The following is a 25,356-nucleotide window of genomic DNA, read 5'->3' on the forward strand; positions in this document are numbered from 1 at the left end:
TGAATTAAACTGGGATGTACCAGGGTGATCTGGGATAAAATGTGATGAACACGAAATGAATTGGGATGTACGGGGTTAACTGGGAAGAACTCTCAGTGAAGAACAAGAACAAACTGGGATGGACAGGAATGAACTGGGGTGACCAGGATTGAACTGGAATGATGAGGAATGAACCAGGATGAACAGTAATGAAGTGGGATGTACCAGGGTAAATTATGATGCATAGGAATAAACTGGGGTGAACAGGATTAAACTGGGATGAACAGGAATGAACTGGGGTGTACATGATGCATGTATATGCATTGAAACTTACACGAGATTCATCTGTTATTCTGATGAAAGATAGATTGCACAGTGTGCAATGCACACCATAATAGATGACCGATGGATCTCATATGACATTGAAGTTTCACGGAGAAAACTCGCTAAATACACGAAGAGAAGTAGACGGATAACAAAATATAACTTCACAATAATCTTTAATTCCGTATCATCAAATGTCACAAAGTATCACAACATTGATTAAGGTTTGAATACGCTAGTGCGATATGTTGTCCCTTCGATAGCTGGCTGCAGGTGGTGTATGACGTGCAGTCCCTACATTCAGTAAATTTTCATCGTCAACCGTGTAATTGAATGGGATTATTTTGAAATTTTAAAACGCTTGAAATATCACAAACAAATAGGCCTATGTTGATAAATAATATAAATACAAGCTAAAACCGTTGGGGTTCGATAATGAACCCCACAAAACTAACCGAGTATATGGAAAATGCCATACGGCCGGGCGGTTTCACGAGTTGCCGGCTCGATCATGTCATCCGCCGCCTGGCTGGCTGCCAAATACGAGGATTCGTATTTAGCCAGAATCGATGAGAGAAAGACCGCGGAGCGATATATGTGACGTGTCATGTCAAAAGGAGACACTTTTGGGCAGGTTATGAATTTTGAGGTTTTTACATATCTTAAATAAAGAGATATTTTGCTTCACAACGCCGTTTTCCCCAATGAAATCGGACATTCCTAAGCGAAGATATTGAGTTCGGAAGTTATGGTATTATAAAATTGGAAATTGAGATATCGGCCTTTAAAAATATTATTGACAATGTTGAGAGTAGGAATTAACTTGAAAAATGTCTCAAAAAATACAAGATGCCAGTTATATTCCGATCTGAAACTATCAGACAATATTTTTAACATTGATAACATCACAAATTTGCAACAAACCTAAATTGTGAAAAAACCACCCACCGGCAGATTTTTGGCTATTTCTCTATTTACGATCCTGCCCAAAAGTGTCTCCTTTTGACATGACACGTCACATATATATTTAAATAATTGATAAATCGAAAGAAAATAGCGCTATAACATAAGCAATGTCCCTCTATCATCAAACCAGATGTTCTCTGCATCAAACACCTGAAATCCGAGTTACGAAGCCATAAAAAGTTTGTTTCAGCTGCCTGATCGCGAATAGGTTATTCGCATTTGAGCTTCCTCTTTTTCATGGTTGTGAGTTGTTTTAGGTTTTTTTTATAAATTAAAAATTGGCCACTTCGTGACAGTAAATAAAAGCTTGTGTTTTTGGCCAAAGAAGGTTAGCCAAACTTTTTTGACCTTATAGTCCAATAAAATTAGTAATAAAGAGCAAAAACGACTACAAGGAGACTCATCATCGCTGAAAGACTTGGTACAATCCAGCCTGAAAAATGAAAAGGCAAAAAAAAAACTATTAAAGTATAGCAAAATGTCATTGTAGATGTCATCATCGTCCTTGTCCTCGTCTTTCACATAACTTCACGTAACTTCCGGTTTTTGAGAGCATTTTTGGGACACTTTGACCTCTGACATATCGGGAAAATTGCTGTAATTATTAATAATTAATCTATTATTGTAATAGTGTTATCACTATAAATAATAAAATAATTAATTTATACAATAACCAAAATTTTAGGTTTGTTTTTATTCTAGTAAACACGTTTTAAATTATATTTTGTACGCACAAAACCCGAATTTTTCTGAATTTTCCCAATAGGTCGAAGGACAAAGTGTCCCAAAACTACAAAAACTGTCCCACAATGCATTGTAAACTTCCAATGCCGATTGGGCTTATTGTGATGATGAAGACAACAGCTCACTGACAACGATGGCAATATGGACGAGTGATAACGATTGTGGCAACTGCTGTTTTTGCAACGACTGACTTTTTACCGCTGCCTTGCTCTCATGGAGAAATGCGTCTGATAAATCTAAAAGGGTGAAATTTTGAGGGGAAAATGTACACTCACTCTCTCTAATCATTTTGTTTATAAGTTGGGGTGTGTACGTATTCGTGGTGAAACGCTTTTCAAGCTTGTCGTTGACACCCGGGTGTATTGGATTAGCATAATAAAAAGAAATTTCTCATCATATTCTTACAGAATGTATATAATTTTACGGAAGATTTTTACGGTTGCTGGAAAATTGCTAGCGGAAAATGTTCGTAACGTTACAGAATAAGTTTATTATACACATACTCATATTTTTGCAGATCAACTCTGATATGTTTCTGGGTTTTTCCTCTCGTCGCTATCTTGAATAACTTCATATGTTTGCAGGTTGTTTTAATGATAAGGTTAACCCGTCATCATCTAATCATCTTAATTTTAATCAGTGGCGTAGCGTCATAGGGGCGCCCCAACCGACTGCAAATTTTAGAAAATCCCATAGGAAAATGGCCAAAAAACGGCTTGTGCCCAATCAGACCCGGTACCCCCCCATCATGGTCGGTGCCCCCCCCAATCGGATGATCCACGCTACGCCACTGATTTTGACTCTTTTGAACGTGACTTACTTGCTGATGACCCTATTTCACAGGCCGCTGCATTGAATGAAAAGTACAACTGACAAGGGACATCTCGTAATTTGCCGTCAAAGTCGATCACAAGACAATTTTTATCAGGATCACCAGCAGGTTCTCCATTTCGCCAATCTAAGAATAAAATTATAACAGAAAAAGTCAATAAAAAACAAGCAAAAGCAAATTATAGTGGAAATCAATAAATTGCCAAACTCGAACGCCCTAAAATTCATCCAAATTCAGATTTTGGAATAACAAGCAGACAACCAACTATAACATTCCAACCCGAGCTGAGGATAGTCATTAATCTGGTCAGAACAAGTTATATCTGAACTGTTATATGAAATAAGCATCCAGCTCTCATGATCAAGTTGATATATCATTATGCTTCTTTATCATTTTGGTGAAGCTGTCGCGTAACTTTCCACTCTCTGGAATCGCTTGTATTAAAACTAATGAAGACATTCCTCTCCCCCGAATTTCTTCATAATTAAACTAAGATAGCCTTTCCTCTCTCTGGATATCCTTGTATTAAAACTAAGATAGATTTTCCACTCTCTGGATATCCTTGTATTAAAACTAAGATAGATTTTCCACTCTCTGGATTTCCTTGTATTAAAACTAATGTAGACTTTTTACACTCTCTGGATTGTCTTGTATTAGACTTTCAACTCTCAGGATTTCCTAGTATAAAACCTAATAGACTTTCAATTCTCTTGAATTCCTTGTATTAATACTATAGACTATCTACTCTCTGGAATCCCTTGTATTAATGCTAATGCAGACATTGCTCTCCCCGCATCCCTTTATAATAAAACTATATAAGATAGACTTCCCCTCTCCGGAACTCCCTGTGTGATATCCAGTAACTTGTATAGACGAATCCAATTTCACGCAGTCCTATACCTCAATGGCTGCCAAAGTTGGGTCCCCGTCGACTCAATTTCACCTAACATGTGAAATAATGCGGCATTGGAGGGCATTTTAAACTGCATTATTTCACCCGTGTGACAAGTAGACAAAAGAATAATGACAGTTTACAACACAAAAGAATGTAACATCATTTTAAGCGGGTTTTTGGTGTTGCGGGGACCCAAAGATGGCCGACCAAATCCTGACAATGACTTGGCTCGTTGGATTCGTCTATAAGATAGGCGGTGCAGATATCAACACACAAATAACGAGACGCTGCAACCAAACATTGACAGAAAAGAAGATACCAGTGCCTGGAATGAAGTCAAGATTATTATTCTCCATTTCAAAAGTACCGACCATTTAGCCTGCTATCACACGCATACAATTTTCACACGAATCATGCAGAACGGACTCATCGAGAATTAACGACATTTTACAACCAAATATTGACAGAAAAGAATATACCAGCAGCCTGGACGGAAGTCAAGATTATTCTTCTCAATAAGCATGATAAGAAAGGAGATTAAGATGATATCAAACCTACCGACCATTCAGCATGCTATCACAAACTTACAATTTCCATACGAATCATGCAGAACAGAATCAAGAGAATAGTTGGTAACAATCAACCTAGAGAGGTGGATTTTCAACAACTGATCATATGCAGGCTTTGAATAAACAGATTGAGAAAACAAATGAGTATCAGCTGAAGCTTTATATATTAAGGGGGTACTACACCCCTCAATAAATTTGTGACTATTTTTGCATTTTTCTCAACAACTAATAACACACTGGTAACAAAAGTTATGTATATTATAGGGGCAAGGAATTCAATTACTACACTGGAATTTCAGTGACCCAAGACAAGCGGTACGATACTTATGATAGAAAATGAGGTATCGCTAGGATGTACCTCATTTCCTATCATATTTACTGAACCGCTTGTCTTGAGTCACTGAAATTTCAGTGTAGTAATTGGATTCCTTGCCCCAATAATATACATAACTTTTGTTACCAGTGTGTTATTAATTTTTGAGAAAAATGCAAAAATAGTCACAAATTTACCACAGGGGCGTAGTACCCCCTTAAGCTACATTGATTACGATAAAGCCTTTGAATCGGTGGAACATAGTAACTTTTACAAATAACTCACCCCAAAATCCTTGGTTATCCTCAGTCGAGTTCCAATAATTGGTTGAGTTATCACAGGTCCATTTTCCTTCGGTTGTATTATCCGTACATCGTAACCAAAACCCATCATGAGTCGCTGGGTTAAAATCGGCGTTGAGTTTGTCCTTAAGAAAGTCCGCTTCGGCTTGACTTTCAACTACCACCTGCAACAATAATAGCAATTCTTAAAATATGGCTTGCACTTTGAGCCAAAATGGTTTCATTTCCAACGGCATACCATAGAATACCATAGAATTCCATCTATATACAACCAAAAAAATGAGTGTTTTCTTTAGACGAAAGGCAAGCACCCACCACAAAACAGTCAGAGTTTGCGAAACTGAGCCATTCCATGTCAACTCCAGGGATGTGCACCACATCACCTCTTCAACACATTTTTACGCTGAACCCCTAAATTTCAAATTGATGCCACGGGAAAACGAAATGGAGTATGAAGCTCAAATTTTCAGGATTTTACTTTCTCATTAATATCTACCACCACACAGAAAAAGAAAAAAAATTGAAGAGGTGCTGCGGTGCACATCCCTGGAGTTGACATGGAATGGCTCAACTATATTACTGATACAGGCGTTTGCGCAAATATGCATTACTTTATGACCAATCTATTGTAATGTTTTTGTGCTGGGCTGGATCTGCATTTCGCATCTTTCGTCAAAAAAATATTCATTGTTGCCTGCTCGGGTGGTGTTTTCTGGCCAGGCAGTCGGACCCATGGAGGTTTTAATAAGAATGGAGAGGAAATAGATTACGTAACGTACTGTTTCTTTGTGCCGATTTGATTTCCCTACAAGTTATTCATCCAGTGGTACCTTTTGTTTAAGACAAAGCGGTTACGTCATTAAATCGGTAACTGACCTGACAGCGTATTAGCGATTTACCAGGCAGGCTACTGTCAATATGTGATCAAAAGAAAATCATGTGAATGCGAGTGATACCTTTTGTTCTTATACAGCCCACGGATGTGACTGAATCGTCGGAAGCACACTTTAGCCGTTGATGTACAGTTATTTACCGCCACCTTTTTAGGCGTATTATTTAAATAAATTGAATAGAGTTGCTGGTCGATTACCGTAACAACGTGGCGTGGCTGCTAGATATAGGTACATGTCTACCTGTGTCGTTTTCTATCAACTAAATATTTTGCAGTATATTTTGTTATCATAGTTATGGGCCATTTTAATAAAGTCAAGCGAGTTCATTTAATTTCATGAATTTCAATTTTAAAAGAAGGGGGAGGTGATGGAGGGAGTGGTGAACAAAGGGAAAGCGCAGGGGGGGGTCGCCAGGAGAGGGGAGGGGATGAAGCCAAAATCAAAAAAGAAAGAAATTTGGGGAGGGGTCAAATTTCAATATTTAGTTTTCCAATAGTTTTGAAGACTTTAAGAAAACTGGGTTGTTTTCAACCACCCTAATAGCTCTAAATAAAGTAAACTCACCGGAAGAGCCTCCATATTGACGGCCGTACATGTATGCTCAGCCAAAGCCAGGGACTGATGGGCTCCTTGGAAGTAATAACAATTCCTGTCCCATGGTTCAAACCATGTTGGGCACGTATGATCTATCAAATAAATCAAAGTTATGGAAATATAGTTTATACCTTACTGTGTCATTGAACATATTTTTTTCAATTGGTTATAAAAATACCCACCACCGCACGTCAAAGTGCACACTCACAAGTATTTTGTTAACACTTGCACTTATTAAATATAATTCAAATTAATAACAATTAACGCGTACAAGTGTTAAAAAATATTTACACTTGTTTCTAGGGTGCAAAAGCAGTCTACATGGACTTGACTCCCGACTTGACTATAGCTTGTTCCGACTCCAAAACCGAGCACGTCCTAAAAAACGTGTCGATGCAGGTGAAGCCATGAAGGCTTCGAAAATTATGAGTTAACCCCATAGAAAAGCATATAAACTCATTTTTTTCCAGGGCCCCCCCCACTTTAGGAGGATCAACAATTTTCAGGGCTCCCCCTTTTTGCATCAGCCCCCCTAACAAGTGTTTGTGAACGGTTCCTTACTACTCACCACTTTGTGTAGTTGGTTCAGGTTCTTCTGTGGAATCTGTGAACAAGACGTCATTATAGATGTAAATATTATTCACAACCCATGACCTGTAATCCTAACCAATCATTATTCGTAATTCCCTACAAAACGATACCAACGACTCCCCTACACCCTACACACAGGCACCTACCCCATTGCGTCAATTCCGGGGGACAGGGGAACTTACTGCTAATTCTCTTGTTGTAACCCGTAAGCTCCCGTACGAAACTCGGGGAGCTGATCCTGGTTGCGAAGGTTATTTGTGGAATGTCTAGGGTGTGCGCTCTTGAAGCTGCAAAGTCCCTGTGTTGTTGTTAAATGGTTTATGGAATGATGTGGGGCCGTATTGACAGCGACAACCTCGTAAAGTGTGCTGAGGCTTGTGGATCAACGTCTAGGCGTTGTGCTTGTGCGTAGAGCACTATCACTGCGCTTTTCTTTTTTTCCAAATGCAACGTTAAATCCTCTTGAATTGACAGGAATTTAGATCAACTGTAATTGAAGTTTGTAATTTGCTTTATAATTACCGAAAATTATTAGGTTTTTGTTACTGCGCGTGTGAAGTCCTAACTTATGCTTGTGTAAATTGCGAGTCCTTTTTTTCATTCACCAATTGAAAGCGTAACACAAACTTAGTGATGCCACCATGCTCTGACTGGGTTAATGGTGTGTCATATCATGTTGGTAGTGTTGAGGCGACGGTGATGATGATCATATCTACGATTTTAAGATCTTGACACCAAAAAGACGGAAAAATCTGATAATGATGACCAAGACCAAATGATAATAACAAAAATTAAGTTTAATTACGACTTAGTGTGGTTGGTTTAGGTTCTGATGTGGGTTCTGTTAACAAGATGTCATTGTAGACGTAAATATTATTCACAACCCCTGACCTTTAATCCTAACCAATCATATTCCTAATTCCCTACAACGACACCAACGTCACACACTCCCCAGGCGGCGGATGACATGATCGAGCCGACAACTTGTGAAATCGCCCGGCAGTATGGCATTTTCCAATATAATCGGTTAGTTTTGTGGGGTTCATTATCGAACCCCAACGGTTTTAGCTTGTATTTATATTATTTATCAACATATGCCTATTTGTTTGTGATATTTCAAGCGTTATAAAATTTCAAAATAATCCCATTCAATTACACGGTTGACGATGAAAATTTACTGAATTTAGAGAATGCAATACGGCCACCACCTGGCACTCCCCTACAGCCCTCACACAGACACCCAGCCCATTGCGTCAATTCCTCGCGGTTCAGGTTTTCCTCTCGTCGCCATCTTGAATAACTTCCCCGGGGATAACTTCATCATGTTTGCAGGTTAGTTTAATGATAAGGTCAACCCGTCATCATCCAATCATCATACATTTAACTCTATTGAACGTGACTTACTTTCAGATGGACCTGTTGGCGCAGGCGTTACGGTCGGCGCGGTCACCATCGTGAGTTCACAGGCCGCTGCATTGAATGATAGCAATAACTGACAAAGGACACTACGTAATTTGCCGTCAAAGTCGATCACAAGACAATTTTCATCGGTATCGCCACCAGGTTCTCCATTTCGCCAATCTAAGAATAAAATTATAACAAAAAAAGTCAATAAAAACAAGCGAAAGCAAATTAAAGTGGAATCAATAATTTGCTCTAAAATTCATCCAAATTCAGATTTTGGAATACCAAACAGACAACAAACTTAAAGCCATATTAGAACATTTTCTTACAAAATAGATTAGCATTTCTTTGCCATTAAATGTTAGTTTTACTGTCAGATATATCCCCTTTTATTTTTGAGCCGAACAACTACGGCAAAGCAAAGAAAATTGGAATTTACTACCAGCGCATATGTCGCCAATACGTACCACTCCTTCGGTCATGTTATGGTACGACCCTTTGTGTATTTTTGAGCCGAAAAACTACGGCAAAGCAAAGAAAATTGGAATTTACTACCAGCGCATATGTCGCCAATACGTACCACTCCTTCGGTCATGTTATGGTACGACCCTTTGTTGTGTAGATCACCGTCCCGCACGCCGTGTACGTACTGTGTGTTATGAACATCGTGTATGCGTTCGACTAATAATTCCATCGTAATAATAAAACGCCGGTTCCATCGTTTTATTCAAAATCTCGGATTTTGACAAAACTACAGCACCTAGAGTCTTGATTTTTGCAGAGTATATTGGTTTAATAAAGTACAATATAATCGTGTAAAGAAATGGGGCGTCCTCCTCAGCAAATGTTATAATATGGCTTTAACATTCGAACTCCGGCTGAGGATACTCACTTAATTTGGTCAGAACATTGTACTGTTTTATTAAATAAGCATCGAACTCTCATGATCAAGTTGATATATTTATGCTTCTTTATCATTTTGATGAAGCTTTTACGTTTTCTTTCTCTGGAATCCCTTGGAACTAATGCAAACATTCTTCTTCCCAAATTTCTTTGCAATAAAACTAAGATAAACTTTCCACTCTCTGGATTTCCTTGTATTAAAACTAATCCAGACATTCATCTCCCTTGCATTTCCTTGTAATATAACTAATATAGACTTTCCACTCGCTGGCATTCTTTGTATTGAAACTAATATAAACTTTCAATATTGTCTGGAATTCCTTGTATTAATAATATAGACTTTCGACTCTCTGGAATCCTCCTAATGCAGACATTCCGATCTCAGAATTTCTTTTTTTTTTAGTATTAAAGCTAATGTAGATTTCCACTCTCTGGATTTTCTTGTATTGAGACTATAATTTAGTCTTTCAATTATCTGGAAATCCTCGTATTTAAACTAATATAGACTTTCACTCTCTGGATTTCCTCGTATCAAAACTACGGTAGACTTTTACTCTCTGGAAATCCTCGTATTAGAACTATATAATATAGACTTCCACTCTCTGGATTTCCTCGTAATAAAACTAATGTAGACTTCCGACTCTCTGGATTTCCTTGTATTACGACTAATATAGACTTTCACTCTCTGGATTTCCTCGTATCAAAACTAATATAGACTTCCACTCTCTGGATTTCCTCGTCATAAAACTAATGTAGGCTTCCGACTCTCTGGATTTCGTTCTATTACGACTAATGTAGACTTCACACTCTCTGGATTTCCTTATACATAATTACGACAATGTAGACTTCACGCTCTCTGGATTTCCTTGTAATAAAACTAACGTAGAATTTCCACTCTCTTGTATTACGACTAATGTAGACTTCACACTCTCTGGATTTCTTTGTAATAAAACTAATGTAGACTTTTCACTTTAAGTCTAATGCTAGCAAGACTAACATCTGGTAGTGACATAACTTCCCGCCAGTCATCAGCTGAATGTTATTGTGATTGTGGTGATCAGGGCCGAAAAGGAAAAGAGTGACCTGAGAGAAAGAAAAGGAACGGGGCAGAGAAAAGGAAAGAAGAAATGGGCGGCAGGAAGAGGCTTTGCCTAAGGCGGCAAAATACTTAGGAACGGCCCTGACTGAAGAAACTGTCACCAAGAAAAAAACTAGTAAGTTTTCTTCAAAATGGTTTTGACAAATGAAAGATTCTTTTAATTTTGATATATAAATTGATTGAGAAAACAAATGAGTATCAGCTTCTTCTTCTTTCGTATGCTTCTAAAGAGGGAGATTCAGATCTCAAGTTTGCTGTTGAGCAGCCAGTCTCGTGTGGAAATATCAACTTCAGAGAGTCCCTTGGCTCCATTTGGGGGTCGATGAAGGTGACAAGCTTTGATGATGTGGTCTGCCGTCTGCTCTTCCTTTCCGCACTCACAAAGTGGGCTTTGGGTGAGGCCCCATCTATGCATACTGGCCCTGGAGCGACCTACTCATCTTCGCAGGCGGTTGAATTTCACCCATGCATGGCGTGGCAAATCCAAGCCAGGGCTGGATTTCGACATATCTGGGATATAGCTCTTCAGCTGAAGCTTTGCATAAGCTACATTAATTACAAGACAGCCTTTGAATCATTGGAACGTAGTAACTTCCCAGCAAACATAAAATGTTTTACAAATAACTAACTCACCCCAAAATCCTAAGTTATCACCAGCCGAGTTCCAATAGTTGGATGAGCTATCACATGTCCATTGTCCTTCCGTTGTATCATCCTTACATCGTAACCAAAACCCTTCATGAGTCGCTGGGTCATGCTCTTTTAGTTTGCCCTTAAGAAAGTCCCCTTCGGCTTGACTTTCAACTAACACCTGCAGTAATAATTGCAATCCGTAAAATCATGAAAATATGGCTTGCACTTTGAGCCAAAATGGTGTCATTTCCAATGGCATACCATAGCATTCCATGTTCAAGCAAACTTTGCCTCTAAATGAGTGTTTTTCTTTGGACGAAAGGCAGACATCCTCCACAAAAACATTATTGGAGTTATAATTATATTACTGATACAGGCGGTGGCGCAAACATGCATTATTTTAAGACCAATCTATTGCAATGGTTTTTTTGTTGGACAGGATCTGCCTTCGCTCTTTCGTCAAAAATACTCATTGTTGCCTGCTCGGTGGTGTTTCCTAGCCAGGCAGCCAAGCAGATTTTAATAAGAATAGATTACGTAACGTATCGTTTCTTTGTGCCGATTTGATTTGCCGGCAAGCTATTCATACAGTGATACCTTTTGTTCAGGACAAAGGGGTTCCGTCATTAAATCGGTAACTGATCTGACAGCGTATTAACGCTTTACCAGGCTTCTGTCAATAAGTGATCAAAATAAAGTCATGTGAAAGCGCCCACTTAAGTCAGTGGTACAATTTGTTCTCAAACAGCCGACGGGTGTGACTGAGTCGTCGGAAGCACACTTTCGCCATTGATGTACAATTATTTAACACCCATCTTATACGAATCTTGTGTGAGTTTTTGTATCCAACATATCCAAAAGTTCATGTTATGACTTTGAGTATATTATTTTTCAAAAGCAGATCGGCCAGTTGTAGATGTAAGAGGGCATAGGGCTAAGGGTGTCCAATAGTTTTAATTAATGCAACAAAAACTTTCATAACCCACAAAAATAGCTCTAAATAAAGAAAACTCACCGGAAGAGCATCCCTATTGACGGCCCTACATGTATGCTCAGCCAAAGCCAGGGACTGATGGGCGCCCTGGAAGTAATAACATTTCCTGCCCCATGGTGCAAACCATGTTGGGCACGTAAATTGACCTATCAAAGAAACAAAAGTTATGATAAAATAGTATATGTGTGTCATTGAAATGGTATGAAAATACCCACCACCGCACGTGTATGGCAAGCCAAGGGGTCCAAAAGCGTGGAACTGCTACGCGTAGCTTCTTTCTCGTTACGTGCAGCTTATTAACCAATCAGATTCGCGGTTTTAAACACGTGGAGCTGATGTAAACATCCTCTCTCACAAATATTACGTTGTTATTTTTTGTAAATGAAAATATCTGTAGTATATCAGCAAAAAATGGTATAGGTGCTATTAAAGTAAGATCTGAACAGAATGATGACTGTTCTATATTAGGGGGCTATCATTTTCTTCGAAAGGGGATCCCAAATATAGGGGGTCATAAATTGATAATGACAAAATGTAGGGAGTCACAAGATGACTACAGATAGTGTGTTTATTGTATTCATAAAGACTGATTTCAATACAATTTTAGCCTGTCTAGGGGGTAAGATGTATCTGTGGTGGGAGTCGGGGGCATAACATTTTTGATGCCGAAATAGTGAGGGCCGCAATTTTATTGACACCGACTTTTTGTAAATTTAGGACCCCCCCCCCCCCTTCCGAAAAAAATGATGACCCATTTTACTCTCTCCATATTTACACAGTGGCATGTGATATCGCTTTCCCTGCAATATCTTTACACAGCGCTTTACATTAGCAGTGGGCTATACAGAGGTGAAAACTACTTTTTTTGTCATATGATTTTCTAAACAGTTTTTATTTGGCCTGGTGTCCCAGGCGGTGATGGAAGCGATATCGCCAATTTTGAGGTCGCCATTGGATTAACACATAATCATGAAATCTTCATAAACAATTCTAAATTTGTTATGTGGTGTCAAAGCAAAATTATCTTACTCTAAAACCGCCGGGGTACGACCGTATACCACACTACAAGTATGTTAATTTTCCATTTGTAATTGCTAACCGTGTATTTTGAATGGGGCTGTCAGCCCTGTATCTTCGCCAGCCTCGTACGTCACGTGTTGCGCTTCCTATGCCGCCTGTGGTGTCCGAGAAAAAAGTGTGCAGCGCTCTCAGACCCCCTGCCAAAAATTTTGTCATTTCATGCTGAGATAGGTTATATAGAACAAAAAAAACTGTTTAGAAAATAAAACAAAGTAAGAGCCATAATAGCCCACTCCTATTTACATCAGTAGTAGTTGTTGTTTGACCTTCATATCCCCTGCACCGCTAATACAGCCCGAGTATAAAGTTACTTGCTATTAAACACGGTGTAAACTTGGAAACACTAAATAAATATGCTTTGTGTCATTTTAGCCAGGCATTAGCAACATGTTCTCTTGATACGTGCTGTGATTTGGCCTCCTTACCCGCTCGTTATCTATGCTAATTCCGTAAATTAATTACAAGATAATAATTGTGAAAGAGGATACCTAGCACTATACTACGCGCAGCTAACGACCCAACCACGTGATTAAATTTTACTATTTTGATTGGTCAAACAGCTGCTCGTAACGAGAAAGAAGCTACGCGTAGCAGTTCCAGGCTTTTGGACCCCTTGGCTTGCCATACACGTGAAGTAGGTGCACACTCACAAGCGTTAAAATTAATTCTGTTAACACTTGTACGTAATAAGTATAATAAAAAGTTATAACAATTAACAATAACAATTAACGCGTACAAGTATTCAAACAGTATTTACATTTGTTTTTAAGGTGCCGAAGCAGCATGTTTCGGTTTGCATGGACTTGGCTAGCTTGCTCCGAATCCAAAAATCGAATCCCACCCATGGCAAACAACTTCTTTCTTTGCTTTTTCTTTATTATTTCCTTCTTTCCCTTCCCGTCGCCAAAAAGACCTAAGAATGCCCCCAAAAACGTCTCACCCCTTGTTCAGTGTACATATGGAAAATTATTCGAAAATAAACTCACCCTGTGCAATATGTGCATTCCCAAACTTGGTGCAAATCAGTAAGAGCACACCCACAAGTAACCAATGACATGTTGAAATACTGGACATCATAGTCATACTGCTCATAAAACAGGGTGTGTTTTTTCAATCATAACCACTTGCTATATATATAGTAGACGTATCGACATTCTCCGTGACTGAGCAAGTTAAGATTAAGTTTGCTTTTTCGTTCAGTTTGATTTTCAAACTTGAATCATTTTATTGTAAGGTAGTTCAAACTAAGGCAAATAATTCTCAGGCACCTTGTCAGTACGACCACTTGCGTCTGGGTCATAATGTATCGGATGTTTAAAAACGCGTGTGAAAGTCAGCAGTTATGTAAAAGAACAATGTAAAGGGTACCTATGAACCGCAAGTTTAGTAGATATATATTCACTACTGTCCATTCAAAAGGTCATAGCAATAGCATGCATTACCTAAAATAAAAAAAAAATATGCAATGTCATGGATTGATTGTTTTCAATTGCAATTTAGTTTGTCACGTGAATAGTCTGTGATCAGTTGACTGAACAAATGAAACTGTTCATGGTTAGCGAGGGAGAAGTAAACGTTTACCTCGATTGAAACTTGTTGAATTTACTAATAAGTGACAAGAGTCAAATGTGGCAGAAAAAAATAATTCATCTATTTTTCACTTGTTTTTAATTTTGGCACGGCTTGGTTAATACTATTAAGGGTTTCATGATTTTTCTTTATTCACAGTCACAGACACATTAAACCTACGTCTACGTCTGAGCATGAATTTTGAAGACATCTCGAGACATTTCGCGAATTTATTATAAGTGAAGAATGTGTCCACCGGGTGTGTATTTATTATTTAGTGTAAGGCCTAAAAAAAACCTTCTACGCGGCACACCCCTACCCAAATGAAACTTGATAACTCCCCCCCCCCATACACCTACACACACCCTATCCTACCCCTACCCCACCGCCACACACCCCACGCCCTAATATATAGGCCTACTTGTACACCGCCCAGCGTTTTTAAAACGTTTTAAACAGGTTATATTTTGTTTGTTTGGTTTTGGTAAAAACATTTTAATAACATTAAATGTCGGGTTACATAAAGGTCATGAAAACACACTACAGAAATATTTTTTAATATTTTCAAAATGTTATTGACAAATATTTCTGCAAGCATTTTTTGCCGAATATTTTGTCAACACTTAACACAATGTTATGTTACAATGTTTGCAGTAAGTTATCAATAATGTTTTTGAAAGTTATTGAAACGTTTTATACCCTTTATATACCCTTTCTATAACCCGACATTTAAACGTTTTCTGGCAATCTTTTCTAACCTTTTGTCGAAAACGTTTTGTGTTTGCTGGGACTACTAGCCACTTAGGGCCGGTTTCTCGAAGCATGGCTAGTAGTCAGGCTTCCTAACCCACTATAGGCTTAATCCCAATTACTATTACTATTTCACATCATACATCACCTCGTAAATCAATTAAATGGATCCACTTGGTGGGCTAGCCTGCTGGCTTAGGAAGCCTGACCACTGCCCAAGCTTTGAGAAATCGGACCTTTGTAGCCAGTTGACTCGGTAGTGTTGCATATGAACTCAAGAGTAAATAAAGTAGTGCTACTAAATGCGCTTCTCACTAATCTAATTTCATCTAATTTCACCATTGATAAAAGTGATTTACCTGTTGGATCATATGAAACAGTAGATGATTCGTGACCAACCCAAAATACATCATGATTTTCTGCAACAGTCGCCCTGAAATATATGCAAACAAACACAGATTGTATATTAAAGACACTTCAATATCGCCCAAGTTTGTGTCTGGTAACTTAGCTCATTTTAATCACGAAGTTTCCCAAAATTTATTCCCCGTACCCCAATAGATTTATCAAGTGAATCCGGTTTACAGTACGGTACTGTCTATCAAATTCAGAATTTAAGGTTAGCAAATATTTTAAACTGTTGCGATTTGATCATTAATAGCGAGTGTGTAGAAGAATTCAAATAGCACAGATGTACGTTTGTAGGGTCTGTGGTTCTTGAGTTATGTTGTAAAGAGGGCTGAAATAACAACACTTTTGTAAAACGTACATAACTCATTAACAACAATAAATCACAAAACAAGCAAGTTTTCAAAGTATTTGATTTGCAGAATGAACTTTTGCAAAACTTCAAAGTGTTATTTTTCAATGATATATTGATCTAGATAATGAAAATCGATTTTTGTTTTGGCTGCATCGACCAACAATACCTCGTCTACCCTTAACGACAAGAGTTATACATGATTATTCAAACTATTTTATGCCCATTTATTTCCGTCATATAATGAGCATATATAGAAGACATGCAGTCTCTATGAATTGTATGATGCAACTGTAATGTTTTTCGTCTGTGCCCCCGAAATTTGATTTTGCCCCCCCCGACCAAAAAAGCTGGCTACGCCCCTGGTCAAAAGCTCTGCTGATGTCAAGGCAGACGACCCGTGCTTCTTCGGCTGCTCCCAGTACGTGATACATGTACAGGCAAGTATCAAAATGATTGGTATCAATCAGTTTCAAGTGATCATGGACAAGATTGTCACATCAAAAGGCAACATACACCATTTTTGATTAATGAATTTCCTTGGGGGAATTCACCAACTTGACGCCCCCCCCCATTACACACACATTATTGGTCATGATGCAGTTATGTCTACAGTAGAATTCACCACGACCTTTGCAGGACTTAAACCCCATTAAAAGCTATTAAACCAAGATAACACTCATTAAAAACAGCTCAACTATGTTACATCAGATCTTCTCTGGTTAAATCCACACTACACATGTTTCTGTTTTACCTATTGTTTACCGATAATAAAGCAAACGCAAGGTAATAATACTGTGCGAGCCTTTCTTTACAAAATGAGACAATAGTGTGCGCATTGTTAACCAGCATTCTTGAAAATGAGAAACATAATGGCTGAAGATCGTAACACGGTTTGGAAATAATTTCTTCATATTTTTTTGGTGTTATCTGTCGTTTACATATCCTTCCTAAAACACAAAAGTGCGAATATTTCCAAACCCCTAAATTAGCTAAAAATTTAGGACATGTTGCAAAACTATATTTTCTAGAATTTCAGAGAATACTTTAAATATTGGCCGGTTAGTTTTCACACAGTGACGTTAACTAGGCAATGTCCTATTACCTATAACATATACACTAAAACACCAAAGTGCAAATATTTCCAAACACCTAAATTAGCTAAAAAATTATTATTAGCTGATAAAACTGGATGCTTTACGCCCAATATTTATTGGTTGAGCTATGAGTTGTAAAATATTTTAAAACTCATAGCTCAACCAATAAATATGGGCTCAACCGATCCAATTTTATATCATTATTTTCATTCGCTCTTACCTAAAATCTGTGTCACAAAAATATGTTTAAAAGAATACATGCATAAAAACGAAACTTGCTAAGGCCGTATAAAATTAATGTTTTGGTTCTCGTCCAGAGGATTTTCATGAATTGATGAGGGAGGGAGGTGTTTGTTTTTTTTTTTTTTTTCCAATGTAAAATTAGCATTGTCAGTAGTTTTCGGTCTTCTTCAACAGTGCTCGAGGAAACGATGAGGCCCTTTTTTTTTTTTTTCAAATGTGAGATTCTGAGGGATAAACCCCCTAGAGTACCACAAAAAGACTTGGAAGTGATGCTTGTTCTCTAATAAACTTTTCTTTTGTCAAAACCAATTTGAAGAAAACTTACTAGTTTTTCTTGCTGACAGTTTCGTCAGTTAGCAACTGACTTTATCAAAGCTTGGTGTTGTTGTGATGATCCAACAGCTGACGACTGGCGGGAAGTTATGTCACTTCCGGTGTTAGTCTTGCTGGCAGTCTTCAGAAGTGGATCATACACGTGACTAAGATTGTAGACCCCCTCGTCTCTGTTCATTACTCCTCGCCCCCTCTTTCTGATCTGTATTGATTCTTTAATCCATCTGGCTTTCCTATCACTCTCTCTCTCTAAGATTTTGGACTCCCCCCAGTTGATAATATGATTAGCCCTGGCTACGTGATCGCTTATGGCAGAGTTCTTAAAACGGCTCTCTGATTCTTTCCTCTTTGACCTTGTATACTTTTGTTGACTTGCTTTCTCCGCCTCCCTCCTGTGTTCATCCAGACGCGTGCCGAAAGTTCTTTTAGTTTCACCAACATAAGTTAGCTCACAGCTACCGCAGGGAACTTCATAAACACAATTAGGGGTTTTAACCGGATCTTGTTTATCTTTCGGATGGACCACCATTTTTCTGATCGTGGTATGGGGTCTCATGGCGGTCGCGATGTCGTGTTTTTTGCGAGTTCTACTTATTCTTTCCGACACTCCCGCTACGTAAGGTAACACCACCAGTTTACTTTTATGTTCAGCTCTTACTTTTCTTTGTCTTTTCTTGTTGTTTGGCTTCCATTTGATTCTTGACTTTATCAATTGTCCACTTAGGATAACCACACTTAGCTAGAGCCTGTCGTATGTGTTCCTCCTCTTTGACTTTATCATCCTCCTCCGTAACTATTCTGTCTTTCCTATCAAGTAACGTGCGCACAACTCCCATTTTCTGATGAAGAGGGTGATGGGACGTGAAAGACAGATATTGGTCTGTATGGGTCTTTTTTCTGTAGACCATGAGTTTGATAGAATTGTCAGGTTTACGGATTATTAGGGTGTCCAAAAGGGAATTTGGTGGTCCTGTTCTTCCTCATACGTGAACTTTATGCTAGAGGTAGTGTCGACCTGGTTCAGATGTTCTGTCAATGTTTCAGCTGAGTCTTTTTGATCTATTTCTAAAACGTCGTCGACATAGCGTTTCCAGAGGCGGGGTTTACACTGTAGTGGGGCAGTAAGGATGGCGCGCTGTTCTAACCATTCCATGAAGATGTTCGCTGTGAGGGGACTGACCGGTGACCCCATCGCTGCACCAAATTTTTGTTTGTAGATGGTGCCCCGGAAAGTGAAGTAGGTAGTGGTCAGAACAAACTTCATTAAAACCATAATATCTTCAACCTCTAACAGCGTGCGTTTTTTCAGATCCGGATCTTTTTCGAGTCTGTCACGGATTATGTCAAGGCATTCGTCTATAGGCACATTCGTAAATAGGGATACTACATCATGTGAGATGAATTGCTCATTGTTTTCGATCATAACCCCACATAATTCTTATGCTAAATCATACGAATTTTTGACATGATGTTCGGTAGTGCATACAATGGGATTAATGATATCAGCCAGGGCTCTGGACGTGTTATAACCTAAGCTGCCCGTATAATCGACAGAGAACAGAGAACAGAGACGAGGGGGTCTACAATCTTAGTCACGTGTATGATCCACTTCTGAAGACTGCCAGCAAGACTAACACCGGAAGTGACATAACTTCCCGCCAGTCGTCAGCTGTTGGATCATCACAACAACACCAAGCTTTGATAAAGTCAGTTGCTAACTGACGAAACTGTCAGCAAGAAAAACTAGTAAGTTTTCTTCAAATTGGTTTTGACAAAAGAAAAACTCTATTTATTCGTTCATTACCAAACCTGATGAATTTGTTTCAAGATCTAATAAACTTATTTATATGTATGAAGATTTCATAAATCATTCCAAAGTCTGAAAAAATTGAAAAATCTAAAAAAAAAAAAAAATCTGACAAATCCCAGAAATTGAGGAGGGAGGGACGAGAACCAAAATATTAATTTTACACGGCCTAATCGTTTCTCTTACACAAACTTGATATCCCCAAACTCGGTGCTTGGTGCCATCCATGTAACAGCCATGCCTTCTGGCTTGATTTCTGTATTTTCATGAGTTACGCTGTCATCAGTTGCTGTGCACGTTGTTGTCTTTGTGTTCTCAACTGAGGTACTAAATGTTCCGATAGGGACCGTGCTGGAACCATCCGCAGCCAACCTGGCTTGAAGAAGAAACCCTCGGAAGGTGACGCCATTAACATGATTAATGGTGACTGTAAGATTAAAAACATGGAAATTTAATATGAACTAAAAACCATTCGTCGGCAACTTCAACATGTTCAATAGCTTTTTGCAAACTTCAATCATTTTTTGCAAACTTCAATCACTTTTTGCAGACTTCAATCAGTTTTTACCAACTTCAATCACTTTGTGCAAATTTCAATATCGCTTTTTGAAAACTTCAATCACTTTTTGCAAACTTCAATCTAACTCCAATTTTACGGAAGGTGCATAATTATTTGTGTTTTGTGTAGCCCCTTGTTTCCAAGTGCTCGCATTAGCCAAAAATGCTCTCATTAGTCGTCTTCGTTACACCCCCACCCCCTCCCCCCACCCCGTCGAAAAATGTAGAGTTCATCATTACAAAACGTGTGGGGTTTTTTTCCTCACGTCCACCCACTGGCTTTCATCAAGCGTTTCCTTTAATAAAAATAATCGATTACAAAGCGCGACCTTTAAATAATTTACATTAAAGGCCCTTTCAGTGATTTCACAGGAACATTAAAAAAAATGGAAATTTGTCAGAGTTGGTTAGAAATAAAGAATAAGTCTACAGAATTTCATTAAACCACTTTTCCCCTGAATACATCGAAAAATTAGTCAAAAAACAGAAGTTTTAGAAAGGTTTTCTACTTCAACTCAGATCGACTCGAGAAAATCGAGATTTTCGTACAGTGCGCCACCAATCGACTGGAAAAACTTCCTAGTCCAGTGTTTCTAACACGGGGAAGTAGAGTCTAAATTGATTTAAAACAGACGCTTAATTTTTGTAGTAGAAAACAAAATAAGCAATTAAAGGTCACCGAGGCAAACTAACGGTCAATTCAAATATGAAAAACAGTTAAAATTGTGTATTTTGTTTAAAATAGTAGCTACTGATGTAATAAGTAGTAGAAACAATACGCAACGCGTGTTGGTACGTGGAGAGTGAGCTTCTTTCGATCTCGAGTCGGACTTTTGTACTGTCAGTATCAAAAGTCCAGAATCATGCAAATGCTTTATTTTGTCTAAAATACACGGCTTTCGACCGAACCACTAGCAGGCTATGTTAGCACATCTATGCCAATTACAAAGGTACCAAAATCTGAATTTTGATGATTTTTACGATCGTCCGGATGAGCAAATCACTGAATGGGCCTTTAAGTAGGCCTAGTATATTTAGTTTCGGAAACAGAAAGTCCGGTGGGGAGGTCTTTAACCAAATGTGTGCTGTGATGCGGCCCACAGATTTCGGGTGCTAGTGACCTTTTCTCTCACAACTCACTATTTTAGCAACCCATCAGTATACCAATTTGCCACCCAAATAGCACACAATTGCCTAAATTTAGTGTTTTTAAGGGGGTACTACACCCCTGACCAATTTTGTGCCTAATTTTGCATTTTTCTCAAAATTTTTATCGCATTGGTGACAAGTAAGATATGTATATTATAGAGGCAAGGATTACAACTACTGCACTAAAGATTCAGCAACTCAAGGCAAGTAGTTATTGATTTATTGATCAAATATTGGGTTTCCCTCATTTGTGACTGTAACTACACAACTGTTGTCTGTGCTGAAATAAAATTTCCAGTGCAGTAGTTGTAGTCCTTGCCCCTATAATAAACATATCTTACCTGTCACCAATGCGCTATAATTTTTGAGAAAAATGCAAAAATAGGCACAAAATTGGACAGGGGTGTAGTACCCCCTTAAGGGCATTTTTGCTCAAATGCGAATTATAGCCATTGGTATTGACTGAAAACTCATCCATCAATATAGGCCCTATCCCTTTGATAAGTCTGATATATCGCTGAAGCCTAACCAAATACCGCGGCACATCCTCGTCCGTACACTTTCATAAAGGGAAAACATTTTATCATAAAGAAGATAAAATAAAGCAATAATTACCCAGTGTATCCTCTTTTTAGCTCGATGAACACCGTGTTATGGGCCAAAATATGATAAATTGCACCATTTAATAGCCATTAAATACCACAATTCACCTTCTAGGGCAATCAAATTAAAGAAAGTCAGGGCTTATCCCACCACTAACAGGGGCGTGCCCAGAAATCGGGACCCCGGGGGGCTGAAGTCTGAACGCAAAATGTTGAAAGGTGTAACGCTTGCGCGACAGGGGGGTGTCTGAGGGGGGATGTGCCCCCCTCAGAATTTGAAAGCTTTTGAAAGTAAACTGGCCCCAATGGAGCCATTTGGTGCAACATTTTTACACATTTAGGCCTATGAGTTATTTTCTGAGCATGTATATTTTATCAGATTTCCAACTGAGCCGCGAATTTTAGTTTTATAAGAACACGCATGCTCAATAACTCGCAATCAAAGCCTCAGTGAAGGCATTTGGTGCAACATTTTTACATTTAATATTATTGGTTATTTTTGAGCCTTTTATATAATGCATCTACGAGGGGGTATCAAAAAGTTTTAGAAATTGCCCAGAAGTGAAAGAGCTATATCAATGAAATTTTGTCAGTGCAATCACTTGTCTTTATGTACATTATGGTCCAAAAATGGTCTCATAAGTATGTTTACTTTTTTACAGGTGGCACTAGATGCCAATAACCTGCTGCCCCAGTTACTGTGCATAAACTGCAAGATTGAGAAAATTGAGGCAAGCAGCATTATTAAGATCCTGCTTTTGAAGGGTTGCAGTGCCTAGAAAATTGATGATGAAATGAAAGTTATCTTCGGTGGTGATTGTGATATGTCACTGTCACGTTTTGGAAAAGGAATTTTTATTTCATCACAGATTTTCTGGGCACTGTAACCCTTAAAATGGAACTTAATCATGCTGCATGCCTCAATTTTCTCCATTTTGCTGGTTATGTGGTTACATAGGCAGGTAGTGACATCTAGCTCCTGTCAAAAAAGTAAACATACTTATGAGACCATTTTTGCACCATAGTGTACATAAGGACCAGTGATTGCACTGACAAAATTTCATTGATATAGCTCTTCACTTCTGGGCGATTTCTAAAACTTTTTGATACCCCCTCGTATTTATAGGATTTTTGAACGAGAATTTGACCGAAAAAGTGGCTATAAAATGTGTTATAATTCCATTCAAAATTTGTGAAATAGGCCTATGAATCCACTTTTGGGCGCTTTTTTCTCCCCTTTTGATTTTAGGAGGTACTACGTCCCCCTCCCCACACTGGCTATGCCTCTCACTCCCTCTCCCTTCCTTCTCCCTTCTGTCTCTCTTTCTCCCTCTTTTTTTTTTTTTTTTAAGACCCGGGGGGGGGGGGCTGAAGCCCCCAAAGCCCCCCCCTTGGGCACGCGCCTGACTAATTTTAACAGAAACCATTTAATCACCATTAATTTCAGAAAAGTATATTAAAGAAAATATCAAATCCCCAAAAGTCCAAGTAGTGGAACAGTGTCTAACTTGCATAAATCCAAAATGACCCCTAATGCAGGGGTGAAATTTCAAAGTTGGTCAAATATGGTTTAAAACCATTACCAATGTCTTGCTCATCATAAGGACTCGGAAAAAGTATAGTTTGACCAGCCTCCGACATACAGTTCTTGAGTTATATGCAAAAAGTAGGTCGTTTACAATGGAAATAGGCTCCAATTTTAATCCAACAAAATAGGTCAATGTCAACTGAAGGCTCAATGGAATTTGATCTTCTTTGCCATGTTACCAAGGTAACAATCCACCTGAGATATGGCAAACTATTCTTTTTTATTGTTTCTGCAAGCGGAGCAATATGAAACCATTTCTATCCAAATCGGGGCATTTTTCAATGTGGAATCCAAATTTTGACCTTTTCCTCCAGAACTCAAGAAATATTGGCCTATATCGGAGATACTTTTTTTCTGAATCCTTGACATGACAAAGGGAATACCTTAGTGTTTTTAACAACAATTGACAAAATTTGAAATTGTAACCCCTACACAAGCGGCCATGTTGGATTTATGCAAATTAGGCACTGTTCCATTACTTGGACTTTTGGGGACTTTTAATATGTTCTTTAAAAGGGCATTTCGTGATCCACAGCCTCATCCTCATATGAAATTTTCATATCACTGGAAACCTCTGGCTACATAATGTTTATGTACAAAATATTTCTTGCAGATTAATTCGTTTAGCAAAGATATCGTGAAATTTGAATTTCGTTCTGGTGCACCAGAACGAAATTACAACGCATTGTCTATGGAGCAGTGTAATACACATAATCATGCATAACTCGCGAACACAAAATCGGAATCAACTGAAATTTTGGGAATAGGTATTTTTCGTGGATATCTAATGAAAAATGACATAAATAGAGGATGCTAGGATCACGAAATACTCCTTTAATATACTTTTCTGAAATGAATGGCGATTAAATGGTTAATAGTGTTACAATTAGTGGTGGATTTTTTAATTTGATGATTGGGCTATTCATTTTGGACAAAAAAAGGTTTGAAATTGAGAATTGTTCCAGTAAAAGCGGCACAAACTATGTTCGTCCCATCACCCCCCCCCCTTTCCCCATGCTTCTGCCGCCTCTGCGAAATAATGTTCCTGTAATTGATTTTCATTGCTAAAATAGTCTATTTACCTCGAACAGTTCCTCCTATCCGTACCATCGTTTTGTCAACGGCCAAAGAATACGGTGAAGGATCACTTGATGGATTAATGGGTTCATTGTTTGGATTAAGATGTCCTGGTGTCATTGTCACGCAGGATGTAGATGGTGCCCCTGAGCCATAGCCTTCCACTAAAGATGCATGGCATATGACGAAAAGAATGACTCCGAGTACCACTCTGCTGTCCATGGTGATATCAGAAAGTTTTGTGAGAGGAACGAGGCACCGGGAAAGACGTTTTTGTACTGGTAATTTGGTACCATCAAGTTACAGTACGATGGTTAATGCAACTACCACGGGCGGCCGACAGGAAACTTAAAATAGACTTTATACAAGTGTTCCATCAAAATATAAGTGTTAGCTTGCCGGGTTACTATCAGGTATCATGTACAGATTGGTTCCCAATCCCGGGGGGGCCACTGGTCATTGACAAGGGGGTATCATGCGTGGCCAAAAAATCACGTAAAAAGGGTCTTTTTTCACGATCAGGCACTGTACGTACGTATCGTGAATAGGGTGTCAAAAACATGGAAATTAGAGAAAAAGGGTATCTTTTTCACAACAGATTTACGTATTTAGGGTCCGCCCAGACTCCAGTCCTTCATAAGTTTCATGTCCTTCATGTTTATCCCTAGACTTGACTGTGTAGTTCTCTGTTTAGTCTCTTCTTTAAGT

At 38.6% G+C, this 25,356-nt stretch overlaps 1 protein-coding gene across 1 annotated transcript; it reads right to left on the reverse strand.

Moving 5' to 3' along the window:
• Positions 1 to 1,323: 1,323 nt before the first annotated feature.
• LOC140157180 (uncharacterized) lies at positions 1,324 to 25,082 on the reverse strand. Its single transcript, XM_072180283.1, has 11 exons — positions 24,654 to 25,082; positions 19,861 to 20,101; positions 15,794 to 15,867; positions 12,057 to 12,181; positions 11,042 to 11,219; positions 8,407 to 8,583; positions 6,980 to 7,015; positions 6,382 to 6,503; positions 4,908 to 5,088; positions 2,834 to 2,971; positions 1,324 to 1,702 (listed from the first exon to the last, which is right to left on the reverse strand). The coding sequence occupies exons 1-11, from the start codon at positions 24,868 to 24,870 to the stop codon at positions 1,635 to 1,637; spliced, it is 1,557 nt and encodes a 518-aa protein (XP_072036384.1). The 5' UTR covers positions 24,871 to 25,082; the 3' UTR covers positions 1,324 to 1,634.
• Positions 25,083 to 25,356: the final 274 nt, after the last annotated feature.

This window comes from Amphiura filiformis, chromosome 7 (assembly GCF_039555335.1).
Source record: "Amphiura filiformis chromosome 7, Afil_fr2py, whole genome shotgun sequence".
Lineage (NCBI taxonomy): Eukaryota > Metazoa > Echinodermata > Ophiuroidea > Amphilepidida > Amphiuridae > Amphiura > Amphiura filiformis.